This window comes from Saimiri boliviensis, chromosome X (genome assembly GCF_048565385.1).
Source record: "Saimiri boliviensis isolate mSaiBol1 chromosome X, mSaiBol1.pri, whole genome shotgun sequence".
Taxonomy (NCBI): domain Eukaryota; kingdom Metazoa; phylum Chordata; class Mammalia; order Primates; family Cebidae; genus Saimiri; species Saimiri boliviensis.
In genome coordinates, this window is record NC_133470.1 from 16,179,860 (window position 1) to 16,198,108 (window position 18,249).

At 50.9% G+C, this 18,249-nt stretch overlaps 1 protein-coding gene across 1 annotated transcript in view; it reads right to left on the reverse strand.

Moving 5' to 3' along the window:
* The window catches only part of MAP3K15 (mitogen-activated protein kinase kinase kinase 15), a 156,313-nt gene that overhangs the window by 1,217 nt on the left and 136,847 nt on the right, over window positions 1–18,249 (reverse strand). Inside the window, exons 19-26 of the mRNA XM_003924113.4 lie at window positions 16,959–17,116; window positions 11,038–11,221; window positions 10,091–10,250; window positions 9,215–9,389; window positions 7,592–7,777; window positions 7,031–7,136; window positions 5,153–5,318; window positions 792–904 (exon numbers count right to left, since the gene is read on the reverse strand). Of these exons, the coding sequence (XP_003924162.1) occupies window positions 792–904; window positions 5,153–5,318; window positions 7,031–7,136; window positions 7,592–7,777; window positions 9,215–9,389; window positions 10,091–10,250; window positions 11,038–11,221; window positions 16,959–17,116 (1,248 nt within the window). The remainder of the gene's footprint in view (window positions 1–791; window positions 905–5,152; window positions 5,319–7,030; window positions 7,137–7,591; window positions 7,778–9,214; window positions 9,390–10,090; window positions 10,251–11,037; window positions 11,222–16,958; window positions 17,117–18,249) is intronic.

Consider the following 18,249-nt stretch of genomic DNA (forward strand, 5'->3'; position numbering starts at 1 on the left):
CTAAGTGGCCCAAAATGAATGTCGGCTGACAGAGGCATATTTATGTACTTATGCAGTAAAGCACCCTTTTTAAGTGTCCAGTGTGCTGTGAAGGTGGCAGCACAGATGAGAAATGACCATCACTCCCAAAAGCCCTCGTGTGCCCTGTACAATCAGTCCCCTCTCCTCCCTCTTCTGATTCTGTCCCTGTAGTTTTGCCTTTTCTGGAGGAAAAGACATCATGGTATGTGGCCTTTTGAATATATTTTTTTTCTTTTTTGAGATGGTCTCACTGTCACCTAGGCTGGAGTACAGTGGCATAGACCTACAGTGGCAAAGCTAACTAGAATATCGGCTCACCACAGCCTCGACCATCTGGGTTCAGGTGATCCTCCCACCTCAGCCTCCTGAGTAGCTAGGACTACCAGGTGCACAAACACCAAGCCCACTGGATTTTTTTGTATTTTTTGTAGGGACGGGGTTTTGCCCTATTGCCTTGGCTGGTTTTGAACTCCTGGGCTCAAGTGATCTGCTAGCCTTGTCCTCCCAGAGTGCTGGGATTACAGGCACGAGCCACCACACTGGCTGTGAATCTAGCTCTTTCACTTAGCATATTGCATTTATAATGCAGCCATGTTGCTGAATGTATCGGCAATCCCTTTTTATTATCGAGTAGTCTAAAATCTACTGGAGTCCTGGTGTAACAGAAGATAACCTCAACTATTTCTTCAAAGCAAAGCTAACTAGAATATCAGCTAGATTTTAAAGTCTCTGCCTCAAACACACCTAAGAGCAAGTGGAAAATTACTCACAATTCGATTTTAATTTTAACCGAAGGTGATACAATTCTTGAGTTTTCTGTTCTAGAGTTTGCCGCAGAAGATTCTGGTACTCTCTCTCTTTTTGAACTAGGTGTTCCAAAAGTCTGGTTAAAAAAAAAAAAAGAGCCATTATCCAGAGAGCATTCAACACCATTCAATTTAACTCAAGCATCTGCTGTGCATACATTAGACACTGAAAAAGTGCAAAATGGGCCAAGTCTAAGAGTCAGCCTAGAGAGGGAAACGTGTTTCTGCAGGTTCTGTGAGTCAGACTCCAGTCTGCGGAGGGGAACCTTATGTTTTTCTCCCCTTGACAGGCATGAGCCACCACACCCGGCAGCTCCTAGCTTCTGATATAATAGCTGGGGCAGGACAGGGACAGTGAGAGATAGCACAAAGGCCCCTGCCAACATCCACCAAGCACTTCCTACCTAGAATTCCGGACAGCGCCAAACACTGCATGAATTCAATCGCTGACGCCTTACGGCACTTCTAGGGAGCACCAGTTGCTCTAAACCCCCATTTTGCGGCTGAGGTCACTGAGGCAGAGCAGTAGCGCCAAGAGGCCACAGGCTAGGCTCTTGCCATAGGACCTCCTCCTGACACCCAGTCTTGCTCACAGCTCTCTGGGCTCTTAGGCACAGTTGTGCCTCAAACTTCCGAGTCCCCACGTGCCAGCTTGGGGATAGCATGCCTTGGGGGAGAGGGCTGGCACACTGGAGCCATGTCTAGCTTTTCTTGGGGCTTAGACAACAGTGCCCCCAAATGGCCTCAGCAGCAGCAGGTTCCCCTGACCGCCTCCTGCCTCCTTCTCTCAGTCCCATTCTCCCCTAGGCGCCATAAAAACTAGAATCCCCCTTCCCCAAAGTGGGGCATAGAAACCAGAACTTCTCCCCAAAGCCAGCCAAAACCCCTGAAAATATGACACTAACCTTACCTCCGCCTTTCTGTGTAAAAATTGGTCACAAAGAAATTCCTCAGGTCAGGCGTGGTGGCTCATGCCTATAATCCCTGCACTTTGGGAGGTCGAGGCAGGCGGATCACCTGAGATCAGGAGTTTGAGACCAGCCTGGCCAACATGGCGAAACCCCATCTCCACTAAAAATAAAAAATTAGTCAGGCATGGTGGTGCTTGCCTGTAATCCTAGCTACTGGGGAAGCTGAGGCAGAAGAATTGCTCAAACCCAGGAGGCGGATGTTGCAGTGAGCTGACATCGCACCGCTGTTCCAGCCTGGACGACAGAGCCAGACTCCATTCCAAAAAAAAAAAAAAAAGTTCTTCGACCTAGTTTGTTTGACTATAGGTCATTAAGACCCCCATTCCAGAGGGTCCTGCCCCACATCCAGGAGAAAAGAATGCTGCTCAGAGAGCCCGAGAAGAATCTAGACAGACAGGCCTTGCTGGGTTTCCCCACTCAGTCTATCAGCATTCGATCAGGCCCTTTTTATCCCTGTTTCTCCACAGCTCTCCATACTTTGTTAAGCCTAAGCATAAAAATGGACAATTTCCCCTGGATCTTTGGGTCTTCATGCTGAAGGCTCCCGTGTATGCGTATTAAATATATTTGCATGCCTTTTCTCTAATCAGCCTCGTGCCGGCGTTTTTCAGCAAACCTCCAGGGGCCAAGGGCCTTGGCTCTCACACTTCTGTTGTTTACTCACATACCTGGTACACAGAATTTGTTTCTTAACTGTGTGTTCCTTTAATATGATCCATGCTGGTGAACTTGGGAATGTAGAACTCAGCTTTACTGAACTTACTGAAACCCCGTGTCTACTAAAACTAGGAAATTTAGCTGGGCATGGTGGCAGGCGCCTGTGGTCCCAGGTACTCAGGAGGCTGAGGCAGGAGAATCCCTTGTGCCCGGGAGGTGGGGGTTGCAGTGAACCAAGATCGTGCCACTGCACTCCAGCCTGGCAACAGAGGAAAAACTCCATCTCAAAAAGAAAGAAAAGAAAGAAAGAGAAATTACTGAATGGCTGAAGGTAATTACTGAAGTTGCCATGAGAAGTCACTGCATAGTAGAGAGATGCAAACACAGGAACTCATGGGTTATTTGGTGGCAAAGTGGGGTGGGGAGAAGAGAACACTTCCACCCTAGTGCAACAGCGAAGAGGAGACACTGGCACTCAGCAAACTGAAGTCCTCTCACAGCCCTCCCCTGCCTGCCTTCATTCTGGTCTCTGTAGGAGTCCTCCTCCTGCGTTAGTGAAGGAGACAGCTCAAGCTCTTGCCTGTATCCAGCAGGAAAGGCTCTCAGTACTGTCATTCATCAGGACAGACACATCATCCTGTCCAAGAGGTGCCATCTTCCTTCAGCTCTGCTCAACTGCCCCACAGCCAAGGCGCTGCATAACACAGTGATATGGTTTGGGTGTCCCCACCCAAATCTCATCTTGAATTGTAGTTCCTGCAGTACCCTCATGTTGTGGGAGGAACCCAGTGGGAGATAAATGAATCATGAGGGTGGTTCCCCCACGCTGTTCTCATGGTAGTGAATAAGTCTCAGGAGATCTGATGGTTTTATAAAGGGAAGCCTCTTTCGCCTGGCTCTCATTCTCTTATCTGCTGCCCTGGAAGACGTGCCTTTCACCATGATTGTGACGCCTCCCCAGCCATGTGGAACTGTTAGTCCATTAAACCTCTTTTTCTTATAAATTCCCAACTTTCACATTTGTCTTTATCAGCAGCATGAAAACAGACTAATACACACAAGGATAGGTACCCTATGCAGGAACGTGCAGTTCACATCAATGCCATTCACAGACTGGCCACTGTCTAACCACTGAGACTGGAAAATAACATGACTATCAACAGTGGAGAGGAATAACCTTCAAACACACATACAATGAATTTATGACTTTGGTGATGATAAATCTTACTGGGCGACCCAGCAACCCCATTACTAGATTTATACCCAAAGGAATATATATCATTCTGTTATAAAGATACATGCACATGTATGTTGTACATGTATCTTGATAATAGAATGATTTATATTTATATCACACTGTTCACCATAGTGAAGACATGGAACCATCCTAAATGTCCATCAATGATAGACTAGGTAAAGAAAATGTGGTACATGCACACCATAGAATACTATGCAGCCATAAAAAAGGAACAAGATCATGTCCTTTGCAGGGACATGGTTGAGCTGGAGGCCATTATCCTTAGCAAACTAACAGGAACAGAAAACCAAATACCACATGTTCTCACTTAGAGGGAGCTAAATGATGAGAACACATGGACACACAGAGGGGATCAGCACACACTGGGGCCTATCAGAGGGTGGCAGGAGGGAGAGGATCAGGAAAAATAACTACTGGGTACTGGGCTTAATACCTGGGTGGTGAAACAATCTGTACAACAAACCCCATGACACACGTTTACCTGTGTACCAAATCTGCACTTGTACCCCTGAACTTAAAAAACAATTTACAGGGAAAAACTATTAAAGAAATACTAGGTATTATTACCAACTTTAATATCTGTTTTGTTTTTAAAAGTTTCAAAATGTTGCCACCTCTACCATTTAACTAAAACTCTGGGTCTTTTAAAAAAGAAATGATTAGATGATCTGTCTAAGATTGAACTTGAGAGATCCCTGACAGCACAAACAACTTTTCATCCAAAATATGTAGCTGGCCCCTTGTCTGCCAGTGAAATAGTCATCAGCATCACTCGCCCATGATCACACAGCAACGAAGTGTCATTTGGACTGAGTACCAACTTGTTTGCTATAACTATGGATTACTTTAAAAAACCCAATCACGCAGCTGATAATGTGATTCCCAAGAGCAAATGGGAATATTTTTACTCATTTCACAGATATTTATTCTTTTTTTTTTTTTTTTTTTTTGAGATGGAGTTTCACTCTTGTTGCCCAGGCTAGAGTGCAATGGCGCGATCTCGGCCCACTTTAACCTCCGCCTCCTGGGTTCAAGCAGTTCTCCTGATTCAGGCTACCCAACCCCCAAAGCCCGCTACTTCTGCAGGGGCAGGCTGCTGCACCTGTGAGACCACATACCATGCCAGGGGCCCTGTCTTGGTGAAGAGAGACAGAGAAAGATTTCAGAGATGCTGCTGCCTTTAGTATGGGTAATTTCTGTGTGGCCTGGGGCAAGGTACTACACCTCTCTGATTCTGACTTTAAAAAAAAAAAAAAAAGGTATTCCTCTAGTCCCTCAATTGAGGCTGAGAGTACGCCTTTACCCAGTTCACAGATGAAGCTGCGTTTTCCTAAGAGCTGGGTGACACACTCAACAACCAAACCGATTAATCAGCATCTTGGTGGCTCAGGCCACTGTCCCAGCCCCTGCTCCCAGTGGAGGGCCCGGAAGCTCCTCACCTGTTGGTCTCCTGCCTGAGCTCACCCAGCTGGAGGCTCAGGTGCTGCTGGTGAGGCTGGGGCTCCTGGCCAGGTCCGGCCACTGGGGGATAGCCCTCTTCTGCTTCATCTGTGTCCTTATCTACCCCTTCGGCCTCAGAGGCAGGCTCAAAGTGGGCTCGGAGCTCTGTGAATCATACAAGACGTGACCATGGTGAGCAAACCAGCATGTCTACACGGTCAACAGGGACTGGGGTCGCAAACGCCAAACGCCCTGGGACAGCAAACCCGGCTGTTAGGAAGCTGGCCTGGCCCGTGCCATGATCCATCAGGGGACTACTGACTTTACAAACAGAGGAGACCATTCCATTTGGTTTTCTGCAGTGTATAAGCTGATCACGCTTTCCAGAGGAAGAAACTGAGGCTTAAGGATGTGAAGTTGGCCAAGGCCAGCATTCAACAGGTATAACCAGGCCTGGTGCAGTGGCTCACGCCTGTAATCCCAGCACTTTGGGAGGCTGAGCTGGGTGGGTCACTTGAGGTCAGGAGTTCAAGACCAGCCTGGCCAACATGGTGAAACCCCATCTCTTCTAAAAAATAGATACAAAAATTAGCCAGGCATGATAGTGTGTGCGTCTGTAATCCCAGCTACTCAGGAGGCTGATGCATGAGAATCACTTGAACCCAGGAGGTGGAGGTTGCAGTGAGCCGACACCGAGCCACTGCAGTCTTGCCTAGGGGACAGAGCAAGGCTCCATATCAAAAATAAAAGGTACAGCCAGGCCACCCAAGCCTGTGCCATGTTACTACAGAAGGTGTCTGCTTGGAGTGGGAGAGGAATTAAGCGCTGAGGTTTCCCAAGCCCGTCCTGCAGCGGAGCCTAGGCTACACAGTACACTCAGGAGGGCGGGCCGGAGCCGATCAGCAAGGGGCTGAAGGAAAGGGGGAAACAGTGATGGCAACAGAATGGGCTATAAAGCCTCCCTTAGCAGGAAGAAGTAGCCAGAGAAAGATAATCAACTTTGGTAACATTTCAAAAACGAAACATACAAAAAGCAAAGTTTGTTTTTTTTTTTTACACAGAGTCTTAACTTTTGTCACCCAGGCTGTGCAGTGACGTGATCTCAGCTCACTGCAACCTCTGCCTCCTGGGTTCAAGTGATTCTCATGCATCAGCCTCCTGAGTAGCTGAGACTACAGGGAAGGTATTCCTGAGGGCACGCTGAGGTGGATACCAGGGGACTGGAGGATTGTTCCCCTCTGGCCCCATGCTCCCTTTTTATTTAACTTATTCATTCATTCATTCATTTATCATGCTCCCTTTTTATTTTATTTATTTATTTATTTTTATTTAATTAAGATGGAGTCTTACTCTGCTGCCCAGGCTAGAGTGCAGTGGCACGATCTTGGCTCACTGCAACCTCCACCACCTGGGTTCAAGCAATTCTCCCCGCTCAGCCTCTCTAGTAGCTGGGACTACAGGCGTGCGCCACCGTGCCCAGCTAAATTTTTGGCATTTTTAGCGGAGATGGGGTTTCACCATGTTGGCCAGGCTGGTCTTGAACTCCTGACCTCAGGTGATCCACCTGCCTCAACCTCTCAAAATGTTGGGATTACAGGCGTGAGCTACTGCACCCAGCCCCATGCTCCCTTTTGAGATCATGAGTTGAGTTTATATGCAGTCACCATTATGCTTCGGGGACACGTAAATACAACACTGTAAGATACTCTCAGAACCACAGAATCGGCCCCGGAAGAGGTCTATGACAGCATGCATTTAATTGCAAGAAAGTAGATAACCAAGATGGAAAAGAGAAAGGCAACAATTGTTACATGAAGGGGACATGTCTTACCTTTTCATGGCCTAAAGCTGCCCTTGACCACAAACGGGACGCTCACCTGGGATGAGAATGGTGACTGCAGCCTGCACTGCTCGGCGGATGATGTTGTCCATTGCAAACATCCAGTGGGGCCTAATTAAGTGGTTCCTCAAGATTTTATTTACCTACCGAAGAAATCACAAAAATCCAGATTTCCAGTGCATTGCACGGAGAATCACAGCAACCTATACTCATCCTCCTGGGGGCCGCATGCAGTCGGCCCGCTCACACAGATGCCATTTCCTGGACTTCATTGTTTAGGAGGAGCCGCTGAAGCTCGGGATTCGGGTGTACACAGTTAAGAACAGGTGGGGGCTATGGGAGGAGACGATAACTGAATTCCATGATCTGGGGCAGGCGTCCCCAAACTATGGCCTTCGGGCCGCATGCGGCCCCCTAAGGCCATTTATCCGGCCCCCCGCCGCACTTCAGGAAGGGGCACCTCTTTCATTGGTGGTCAGTGAGAGGATCACAGTATGTGGCGGCCCTCCAACGGTCTGAGGGACAGTGAACTGGCCCCCTGTGTAAGAAGTTTGAGGACGCCTGATGTGGGGTCCCTAGGGCCGGATGGAGCACTTACGGCATCCTGAAATCCAAACAGCACCAGGTGAATCTGACTGATGGATGAGCTGTCAAAGTCCAGGTCCACCTTGAGCTTTGATATCGTGGTCGCCATCACCCGGTGCTCCGGGGAGCGGATAAAGTCCCTCAGGATGCCAATGATTTGCTTGATGTGGCCAACTGAGAGATGCAGCTCTTCGGAACTCTGACCACACACACAAATCATTTCCATTGAGTCAGTCGGAGAGAGAGAGCAAGAACTCAGAACATTACTGTGGGAAACGAGATGGTCCATTTTTTAAGGAGCTTGTGGAAGCCCCGGGTGAGAAGGGGTCTCTGTCTATTCCAGGAATTCCCTACATAACCTTCCTGTCAGGGTTCTGGCCCCTTCTTCCTGGTGGGTACACAGCTAAGCCCTTCAGTGAATGGCTTCCTGTTTAAGCCCTTGTAAGAGCCCCCATCAAGGACACAGACATAGTTCATAGCAGAGCATCGGCCTCTTCCTAAAAAGCCCTTTTCCATCCGAAATAAGGGAGGGAGTCTGGTCATGGTGGCCCACACCTGTAATCCCAGCACTTCGGGAGGTCTAGGCAGGTGGATCAGCCGAGGTCAGGAGTTAGAGACCAGCCTGGCCAACATGGTGAAATCCCGTCTCTACAAAAAATACAAAAATTAGCTGGGCGTGGTGGCGGGCACCTTGTAATCCCAGCTACTCAGAAAGTTGAGGCAGGAGAATCACTTGAACCTGGGAGGAGGCGGAGGTTGCAGTGAGCCAAGGTCACGCCGCTGCACTCCAGCCTGGGGGACAGAGTGAGAATGTCTCAAAAATAATAATAAGATAAAGGGCTGGGCGCAGTGGCTCACGCCTGTAATCTCAGCACTTTGGGAGGCTGAGGTGGTCGGATCACGAGGTCGGGAGTTTGAGACCAGCCTAGCCAACATGGTGAAACCCCGTCTCTACTAAAAATACAAAAAAATTAGCCAGGTGTGATGGTACACACCTATAATCCCAGCTACTCCAGAGGCTAAGGCAGGAGAATCACTTGAACCCAGGAGGTGGAGGTTGCAGTGAGCCAAGATCATGCCACCGCACTGCAGCCTGGGTGACAGAGCGAGACTCTGTCTTGGGGGGGGGGGGGGTTAAAAAAAAGATAAACGGAAAGAAGGGAGGGGGACCGGTTTGCCAGTCCTGTGCCCTAGTTCAAACTCACTTGTTTTCAGCCATAACCACTCTCCCCAAGGTGGCTGGCTGTTCTCCCAGCTTCTGAGGGTAGCTCTAACATGTCCTACAGCTGGGGATTAACTCCAGGACTCAAAACCCCATCAGGAGAGAGGCCAAAGAAGGTGCTTCGGGCTTTCTGCTACCATCTGGCTGGTTTTCCACCAGGGGGCAGCACCGCCCCACCAACGCCTAGAATCACTGCAGTGTCTGCAAATTCATGTTTCGGCAGAGCTTTTTTCTTCGTATTTTCTTTTGTTTTGTTGGGAAAAGGAAGGACGTTGGGAAGCCATTCACGGTGATCACTGTAACTATGCAGATGTTCCAGGGTGGCAGGAGCCACAGTCCCTGTCTGGACCTGTCTGGGACTGGGACCTGGGCAGAGGGAGCGGGAGGAACCAGTGGCCTCTCTCTGACAGGTACCTGGGCCACGCACTCCTGCAGGTTGGAAGCCACCTGGTTCTGCTCCTCCCAGAGGATTTTGTACAGGATGGCGCGGCGCTCACTGTCCTTGCGTAGCAGGAAGAGGCCCTGGTCCCTGTCCTCTGGGGACGAGGCCAAGCCCCGGTCTTCCAAGGCTGAGCTCTCATCTGGAACACTGTGGACAAACACGTGTGACAATTGCTGTGCGTTCCAGAGCGCTGTCCCTGGGAGTATGTCATGTTAGGATGCCCTGGAGGAGGGGCTGAGAGGTAACTGCGACGCACTCTCTGTGCTCAAGAAGATGAAATTGCCAGAAGAAGGACATGGACACGTAGTGCTAAGTCAACCCCCACGGCACTGGCCTTGACGGGGGAGAGCAGAGGGAGGGGGAGGCAGGGTAAAGGAACCTCCCAGGAGAGGGGGAGGAGGGAAGGGGAAGGGGGCTAGTGCAGGAGGAGAGGGAAGGGAGGGAAGGGAAGGGAGACAGGGGAAGGAGGAAGACAGAGGCAGGAAAAGGAGGACGGGAGGAGGAGGGGGCCGGAAGATGAAGGGACAGAAGGTCTAGGGTAGGTGAGGGGGAGAGGTGAGGGGAGAGAGAAGGGGAAGTGCTGAGGGAGAGGGGGGCGAGACGGGGAGAGGAGAAGTGGGGGAGGATACACTTGGGGAATGAAAGGACAGGGAGGGCCAGGAAGCGACAGCAGGTGAACAGAGTGCCCTTCCTGCTGGGATGGGGCCGCCAGGCCACCCTACTGCCCTGCAGAAGGGAAGCAAAACCTCTCAGTGGCCATCTGGCCAGGATCAGGGAGGTGCCCCATGGCAGAAGACTGCCAGCACCTTCTCGGGGGCCCGCAGCAGAGGGACAGGACGTGGACGTACCTGAGAAGGTGGCCAAGGTGAGGTCTGGGTGCCCGGGTCCTCTCAAAGAGTGCATCGGGATGGGCCTCAGAGTCCGGGGAGACGGAGCCGTGCTCGCTGCTGCTGGTGGCCATGGGCTCCCCCTGTGTGGGCAGGGCCAGAACGACACCCCGCGGACCCTCTGTAGGGGACAGCCAGACACAGAATGGGGAGGCTCCGATGGGGCAGAGTGAGGCTCAGCCCTGGCAGCCCCTCAAGCCCAGGTGAACCACGCAGGCTCCCAGGATCCTGGAGAAATGAGGGTCGGGTGGGGGGACAGGCCCCAGGTGCTGCATTTCTACTCAGGTGTCTGCAGTCGGGGGGTGGGAGGGGGGACGGGGTCCCTCATGGAGCAAGCTGCTGGGCCGCTCTGTGGCAACTTCTGACCCTGATCCGTACCAGGGAAAAGAGGACAAACAGCCTCTTTCTCAGGGGCCACTCTACGTCACTGCCACTTAGAACTGACTGCCCCAGAAGGTGTCACTGGGCTTTGATGGCCTGCAGGACAGACACCCCAGGCAAACCTCACTGACACATCCTTTCATCAAGGTCAGGGCTGGCACAGGGTGACAGGCCAGTCTGCTAAAGCGAAGCCCCAGGCTCTGCACAAGGGAAGACCGGAAACCCCAGCTGGGGTAGCTCTTCCCTCCCCTCTCCTCCCAATCCGGAGGAACCACTTCCAGCAGAGGGCAGCCCAGCTGCCCAGACTCCCTGGGCCTCTGTCAGGAGATCCTCGTGCACTGATAGGTTGGACTGTGACAACCTCCAAACCTACTGCACAGTCCCCGTCACTCTTCACAAAAACAGACATGACGTGGGTGGCCTAGCACTCTGGCCAGCCGGAACTCTCCCTCCTGAACAGCAGAGGAGCCCGGGGCCCAGCGTTCACCCGGCCAGGGAAGCGCCCCAGCAGTCCAAGGAGGCCTCACCTGAGGGCTTGAAGGCAATTCGGTTCTTCTTGCCCTTGTTCACCTGTCTTAAGAACCCCTCTCTGAGTAGCTCAGCGGTGGTGGCACGTTTGTGGGGGTCAGGCTCGAAACAGGATAAAATGAAGGCTCGGGCTTCAGCTGAAAGGGCTTCTGGAATCTCAGGGTGGATCTTAAACATGCCCACCTGCATTGAAGGGAGAGGTGACCAGCGTGCCAGTGAGGCCTCTGGGGAACTCAGGGATCCACGGCTCAGTCCAAAGCTCCTGCACACCTGGCATCCCAGGAGGGGCATGACCCACACCCCTTTGCGATGTCGTGTTTCTGCTCCTCCCACTCTGAGGGGGAGTCCGTTTCCCCCTCCCAGGCATCTTGTGACTTGACTTTGACCAACAGATTGTTGCAGAAGTGAGACAGTGAGAGTTTCAGAGCCTGGGCCTCAAGAGGTCTTGTAGTCCTGCTAGTCCTCCTTAAAGCCCCGAGACCACCATGCAGAGAGGAAGCCCGGGAGGCACCGCCCTGTGGAGAGGATGCCCAGCCATCCCAGCTGGAATCCAGCCACCAGGGAGGGGCCCCTCAGGTCACCCTGCTCTGGCCAAACCACCACTGGCTACAAGCACGTGAGTCAGCCCAGGCGACACCCACAGAAGAGCCAACAGTAAGCTCACAGAAGTGTGAGAAAAACTCATCATTTTGGCTGGACACAGTGGCTCATGCCTGTAATCCCAGCACACTGGGAGGCTGAGGTGGGCAGATCACGAGATCAAGAGATTGAGACCATTCTGGCCAACATGGTGAAACCTTGTCTCTTCTAAAAATACAAAAAATTAGCCAGGCATGGTGGCATGCGCCTGTAGTCCCAGCTACTTGGGAGGCTGAGACAGGAGAATCGCTTGAACCTGGGAGGCGCAGGTTGCAGGGAGCCGAGATCATGCCACTGCACTCCAGCCTGGGCAACAGAACGAGACTCTGTATCAAAAACAAAACAAAACAGAAACAAACAAAAAAAAAAAACCTCATCGTTTTAAGCTTCTGAGGTTTCAGGATGGTTTGGTACATAGCAGAAGAGAACTGAGATAGGACTTGGGCCACAGCCTGGGGTGGGATGTCCTCTAAAGATACTCAAAGGCATCTGTTACCTGTTCCCTGATGCACAAGGTCCCCAAGAGATGCCTTTAACACCTCTCACTCCCTCTGCATCCACAGCCCAGATTCCCAGCCTCCAGCTCAAAACCACAAGCAAACAAAGCCTTGAGGCTGCCAACGTAACTAATGGCTCTCTGTCCCTGTGACCTGCGGGGAGCAAGAGTTGGTTCTGAGCTGTCACACCTCCAGGTGACAGGGGCATGCTTCCATGACATATGTAGCCCCCTCCTGCATAGCTCCCCCATCAGGTTGGACCTCTCATCTTTTTAGGACTTGTCACCTTCAGTTTCACAGTCTACCCTGTGTCCTTTCCCAGCCCACCCAACAACCCAGGTGTGGAAGCTGCTCTGTCCTGCAGACCCACACCCATTCCCAGTTCCTCAGCGCTCCTGGGGACTGGCTTGGCCTCCAGGAGCCCTGCTGAGTGAGCTCAGGGTGCTGCAGAGAGCGGAGGGCAGGACCTCCCGACTTCATGTCCCCAAGGCCCTTGACCTGGTGGCCATGGCCACGTGCTGTTTCAACGCACTGCTCCTCCTGGCCAGGCTGCACAGCTTAGGAGTTAGGGATTGGAAGAAAACTAAATGCTGGGTGAAACCCCACTGACAGCTCTACAGTGCAGGGCGCCTGACAGGTGGCTCCCATCACCTGAGCGGTGGGGAGGTAAGCTGGCAGGGCCCACAGGAACTAGGGGTACAAAGACCAACATCCAGGCAAGAACATCAAGAGGAAAGGGTGGCCTCTCCCCTGGCCTCCAGAAAGAAGACGTCCTCTTTAGGGGCAACTGGCTGTTACCCCAAAGCTCCTCGTATTGGTCTCCTAGGGCCACTGTGACAAAATCCCACAAACTGGGTGGCTGAAACAACAGGCGCTTATTGTCTCACAGTCCTGGAGGATGGAAGTCCAAGAGCCAGGTGTTGGCAGGACCAGCGACTCCTGATACATGTAGGGAATCCCCCTTTGCCTCTTCTGGCTTCTCGTGGTCCGCAGGAGGTCTCTGGTGCCCTCACTCCTCTGCCTGCCCGAGGCATTCGCCTGGGAATTGCAATTTGTCTTCTCTCTGAGCATGTGTGTCCAAATCTCCACCCCCACCCACCAAGTTTTTGAGACAGGGTCTCCCTTCGTTGTCCAGGCTGGAGTGCAGTAGCATGGTAAGAGCTCATTGCAGCCTCCAACTCCTGGGCTCAAGGGATCCTCCCCCATCAGCTCCCTGAGTAGCTGGGACCACAGAGGTGTGCTCCACCACATGGGCTAATTTTTTTTAATATCTTTTGTAGACACAGGGGTCTTGCTATGTTGCCCCAGGCAACCTTGAACTCCTAGCCTCAAATGATCCTCCTGCCTCAGCCTCCCAAAGTGCTGGTATCATAGGGGTGAGCCACTGCACCTGACTTAAATATTTCCCCTCCTTTTAAAGACACCCGGCTGGTCCGAGCGCAGCAGCGTTTGCAGCTAACTGATGGCCACCAGGTACAGATTCCTTTGTTCCTTCTCCATTCCCACTGTTTCACTTGACTAGTTAAAAAAAAAAAAAAGAAAGAAAATTAAAATAAGAACAAAAAGTATAAAGACATCAGTAATACTGGATAAGGTGCCACTTTCCAGATCCCATTTTCATTTGATTTTCTCTGTAAAAACCTTATTTCCAAAGAAGGCCACACTCTGAGGTACTAGGGGTTAGGACTTCCATGTATCATTTTTGGGTGACATAAGATAAATCTGTAACAGTCCCTTCAGGGAAAAGAGAGTTTCCTTTGTTTCAGACACTGCTCAGAAGTTTCTTGAAATTTTTCTAAAGGAGTCTAGGATCCCAGAAACAAATAACACAGGGGCCATTACTTACTTAATACCTTTCTCACTGGCAATGCAAAGTGACTTCATAGCCATCCAAAAAAAGTCAATGTATTTTCAAAGCCTTTGTACAGGCTGGGCATGGTGGCTCTTGCCTGTTATCCCAGCAGTTCGGGAGGCCAAGGAAGGTGGATCACTGGAGGCCAGGAGTTCAAGACCAGCCTGGCCAACATAGTGAAACCCTGTCTCTAATACAAATACAAAATTGCCAGGTATGGTGGTACAGGCCTATAATCCAGGCTACTCGGGAGGCTGAGGCAGAACTGCTTGAACCCGGGAGGCAGAGGCTGCAGTGAGCCAAGATCGCACCACTACACTCTAGCCTGGTCGATAGAGCAAGACTGCCTCAAAAAAAAAAAAAAAAAAAAGCCTTTGCACCATGAATTAGCTAAACAAAAACAAGGGAGCAGGGAGCGGCTCATACCCTGTGCATGAATGGAGCCAGTCACAGCCTTCAGCTCTCTCCCTAGTCTCCCCAGAAGTCAGCAGCGGCTCAGAAAACAGCCGCCCGTGGCTCTCAGGGGGGCCTCATGTTTTCCTCATCACCAGCACTGTTTACTCCAAGGCTGCCATGGAAGCTCTGGGTCAGATCTACAACAGCCCCAACAGGGTCCACCGCAGACGGTCAAAGTGCTAAGGAATGTCGTAGCTGTCTTCCAGCCCAGGCGCTCAGCATCCTCTTGCAATTGCAGGTGTCGGAAGACTTGTCGACTTGAGGTCTTGGCCTTGGCGCTGAACCCAAGCAGCTGATAGGAGGTTGAGAAGCTCTGAGAACCTTCCGCAGGTGTCTGGCCGGGCTGGAGAGAGCAGCCAAGGCACCCAAGGATGCAGCACGGTATGAGCTGCCCTCACCTCAACCGGTAGAAACCCACACTCACACCTCCAAGTTCCTTCTGCCCAAGAAGCCAAGCAGGGAGCCCGGCACAGACAGAGGCCATGAAGACGTTACGTTTGGTAGAAACACCAGGAAGAGGCCGCTGGAATCACATTCTATCAGGGCCGTGTCCACGCACTGTGGCCCCATCATCCATAAGCAATGGCCATTCAGCCTTTTGTGACCCTGCTCTCTCAGGGCAAGCAAAAATGTTCCATGGAAGGTCAGTGCTGGTAACAGCATCCTAGGGCCAGAGCCCTGATTAGTCCATTCTCATGCTGCTATGAAGAAATACCCGAGACTGGGTAATTTATAAAGAGGCTTAATTGACTCAGTTCCATGTGGCTGGGGAAGCCTCAGGAAATCTACAATCATGGCAGAAGACCCCTCTTCAGAGGGCGGCAGGAGAGACAATGAGAGCCAGCGAAGGGGGAAGCCCCTTATAAAACCCATCAGATCTCATGAGAACCCACTATCACAAGAACAGGATGGGGGAAATCCCCCCCATGATTCAATTATCCCCACCTGGTCCCTCCCAGGGACCAGGGGAATTATGAGAACTACAATTCAAGATAAGATTTGGGTGGGGACGCAACCAAACCATATCAAGCCCCTTAAATGTTTCTAAGTATACACGAAGCCAGAAGCCACACACCCAACCTTGGTACACAGGGCTGTCCTGGCATCAGCTTCCCGTGAGGTCACAAAGAAGGACATCCCTTTCCACAATCTCATCTGCTCAGCAGTAAAACCCCCACCCACAATGGTCAAGATTCACCATACTATGCTGGCCCAAGCACACGGGCTGCCCTTCCTATTAGCTCCAGGAGGGGTGCCGGAATGATAATGGATATATATTTACCTGATAGCCAAACTCCCACCTCTGCAGAAGCCAGTCAGAAACCTGTCCCCCAAAGGCACAGATTCCACATGGTTTTGAGCCCTACCCACTGTAAGAGCAAACATGAAGGGAAACTAAGGGGCTAGATTCTCCCGGTTGAAAATAAGGGGAAAGGTCCCCTGCCCCAACCTCACCCTGCCCAGCTTTCTTAGAGCCTTGACTTTGGAGAACTTACAACTGTAAGGTTATTTCTCTGAGATACATGTGAATCTTTTTAACAGCTAAATAAGCCTCTGCCACAAATGTCTTTCTCAAGGACCTGAAAGCCATCTCTCTGAAATGTAATCATCAAAGAAGGTAGGGCCTCTATCTCCTAGCTTCCTTTTTCTTTTTTTTAAACTTGTCATCTTTTATTAATTTTTTTCATAACTCTGCTCTCCCCAGAAATAGGAAGGTAGGTTTCTAACTTTGGTGGTGGCTTCACTCCAAAACCACCTACTGTCTTAAAAATATGAGAAGTTTATTTTTTCCTTTTTTTTTTTTTTTTTTTTTTTTTGAGGCAGAGTCTTGCTCTGTCACCCAGGCTGGAGTTCAATGGCGTGATCTCAGCTCACTGCAACCTCCACCTCCCGGGTTCAAGCAATTCTCCTGTTTCAGCCTCTCAAGTAGCTGGGATAACAGGCACACGCCACCACATCTGGCTGATTTTTGTATTTTTTTATTAGAGAAGGGGTTTTGCTATGTTGCCCAGGATGTTCAACAAACCCCTGACCTCAAGTGATCCACCTGCCTCGGCCTCCCAAATTGCTGGGATTAGGGGCATGAGCCACTACACCCAGCTTATTTTTTCCTTCGGATGAAGCCAAACCATGAAGACAAATGGTCACCCAATCACAGGTGAATCTAAGATGAACTTCACGTTACCAATGGTGCTGCCAAGTTGTCTTACTTGAGGACTAGTTATGGTTTCTCTTGAGAACACAGATGTCACAGGTTGTGTCTGCTCGGCTCTATCAAAGGGTGAGGTTGCTTTCTGTCTTTGCAGTCTCAGTGGATTTCCTGTGATACATCTTGCATTCTGGTTTAACGCTTATTCAGTAATAAAACTGTTTCCTTCTCTCCTATCTTTGTGGAGAGGTTTTCTGGACTGGGAGGAGGCTGTTTTTAATTTGACTTCCCAACCACCCCCAACCTCAATCACGAAGCACGACTTACTTTGAACATGGCTGCCTGTGGCTCACCGAGCTCATGGAATGGAGGCTTGCTGGTGGCCATCTCGATGATGGTGCAGCCCAGGGACCAGATATCAGCCGGGGCACCATACCCACGAGGCCCCTGATCAATGATCTCCGGTGCCATGTACTGCAGGGTGCCTATTTGGAAAACAAACAGACAGACTGTGGGTACCTGTACTGCTTAGAAACTAAGTAGTCCACAGTCCCAGCTGCTCGGGAGGCTGAGGCAGGAGGATCACTTGAGCCCAGGTATTAGAGACCAGCCTGAGCAATACAGCAATACCTTGTCTCAAAAACGAAACAAAACAAAAACCCGCCACTAACTGTGAAATGAATGGTCTCATGAATAGCAGATGGAGTCTTGTCCCATGCATAAATAATATGGTTGCTTTTTTTTTTTTTTGAGAGCCTCACTCTGTTGCCCAGGCTGAATTATCGTGGGGTGATCTTGGCTCACTGCAACCTCTGCCTCCTGTGTTCAAGCGATTCTCATGCCACAGCCACCCAGGTAGCTGGGATTACAGGCGCACACCACCATGCCTGGCTAATTTTTTTTTTTTTTTTTTTTATACGGAGTTTCGTTCTCGTTACCCAGGCTGGAGTGCAATGGCGCAATCTCGGCTCACCGCAACCTCCGCCTCCTGGGTTCAGGCAATTCTCCTGCCTCAGCCTCCTGAGTAGCTGGGATTACAGGCACGCGCCACCATGCCCAGCTAATTTTTTGTATTTTTAGTAGAGACGGGGTTTCACCATGTTGACCAGGATGGTCTCGATCTCTTGACCTCGTGATCCACTGATCCACCCGCCTCGGCCTCCCAAAGTGCTGGGATTACAGGCTTGAGCCACCGCGCCCGGCCTAATTTTTGTATTTTTAGTAGAGACGGGGTTTCACCATGTTGGCCAGGCTGGTCTCGAACTCCTGACCTCAGGTGATGTGCCTGCCTTGGCCTCCCAAAGTGCTGGGATTACAAGCGTGAGCCTCCATGCCCGGCCCAGGTCTATCTTTCTTTGACCAGAGACATGCAACACGCCTTCCTTTACTACTAATCACATGAGAGAAGACTGCCTGGTCCCTCGAAGCACAAATGGTGCATTCTGTAAGCACGTGTTAGTACATGCCAAATACAGGAAAGCCAGAATGCGAGAAACACAGCCTGATGGTAAGGAGCTGCCTAGTAGAGGAGACAGAATGCTGGCAGCGGTGGCAGTAATGGCAAACTGTGGTAGGTGCTAGGACATATAAATAACAGAAGGCTATGAGAACATTAATA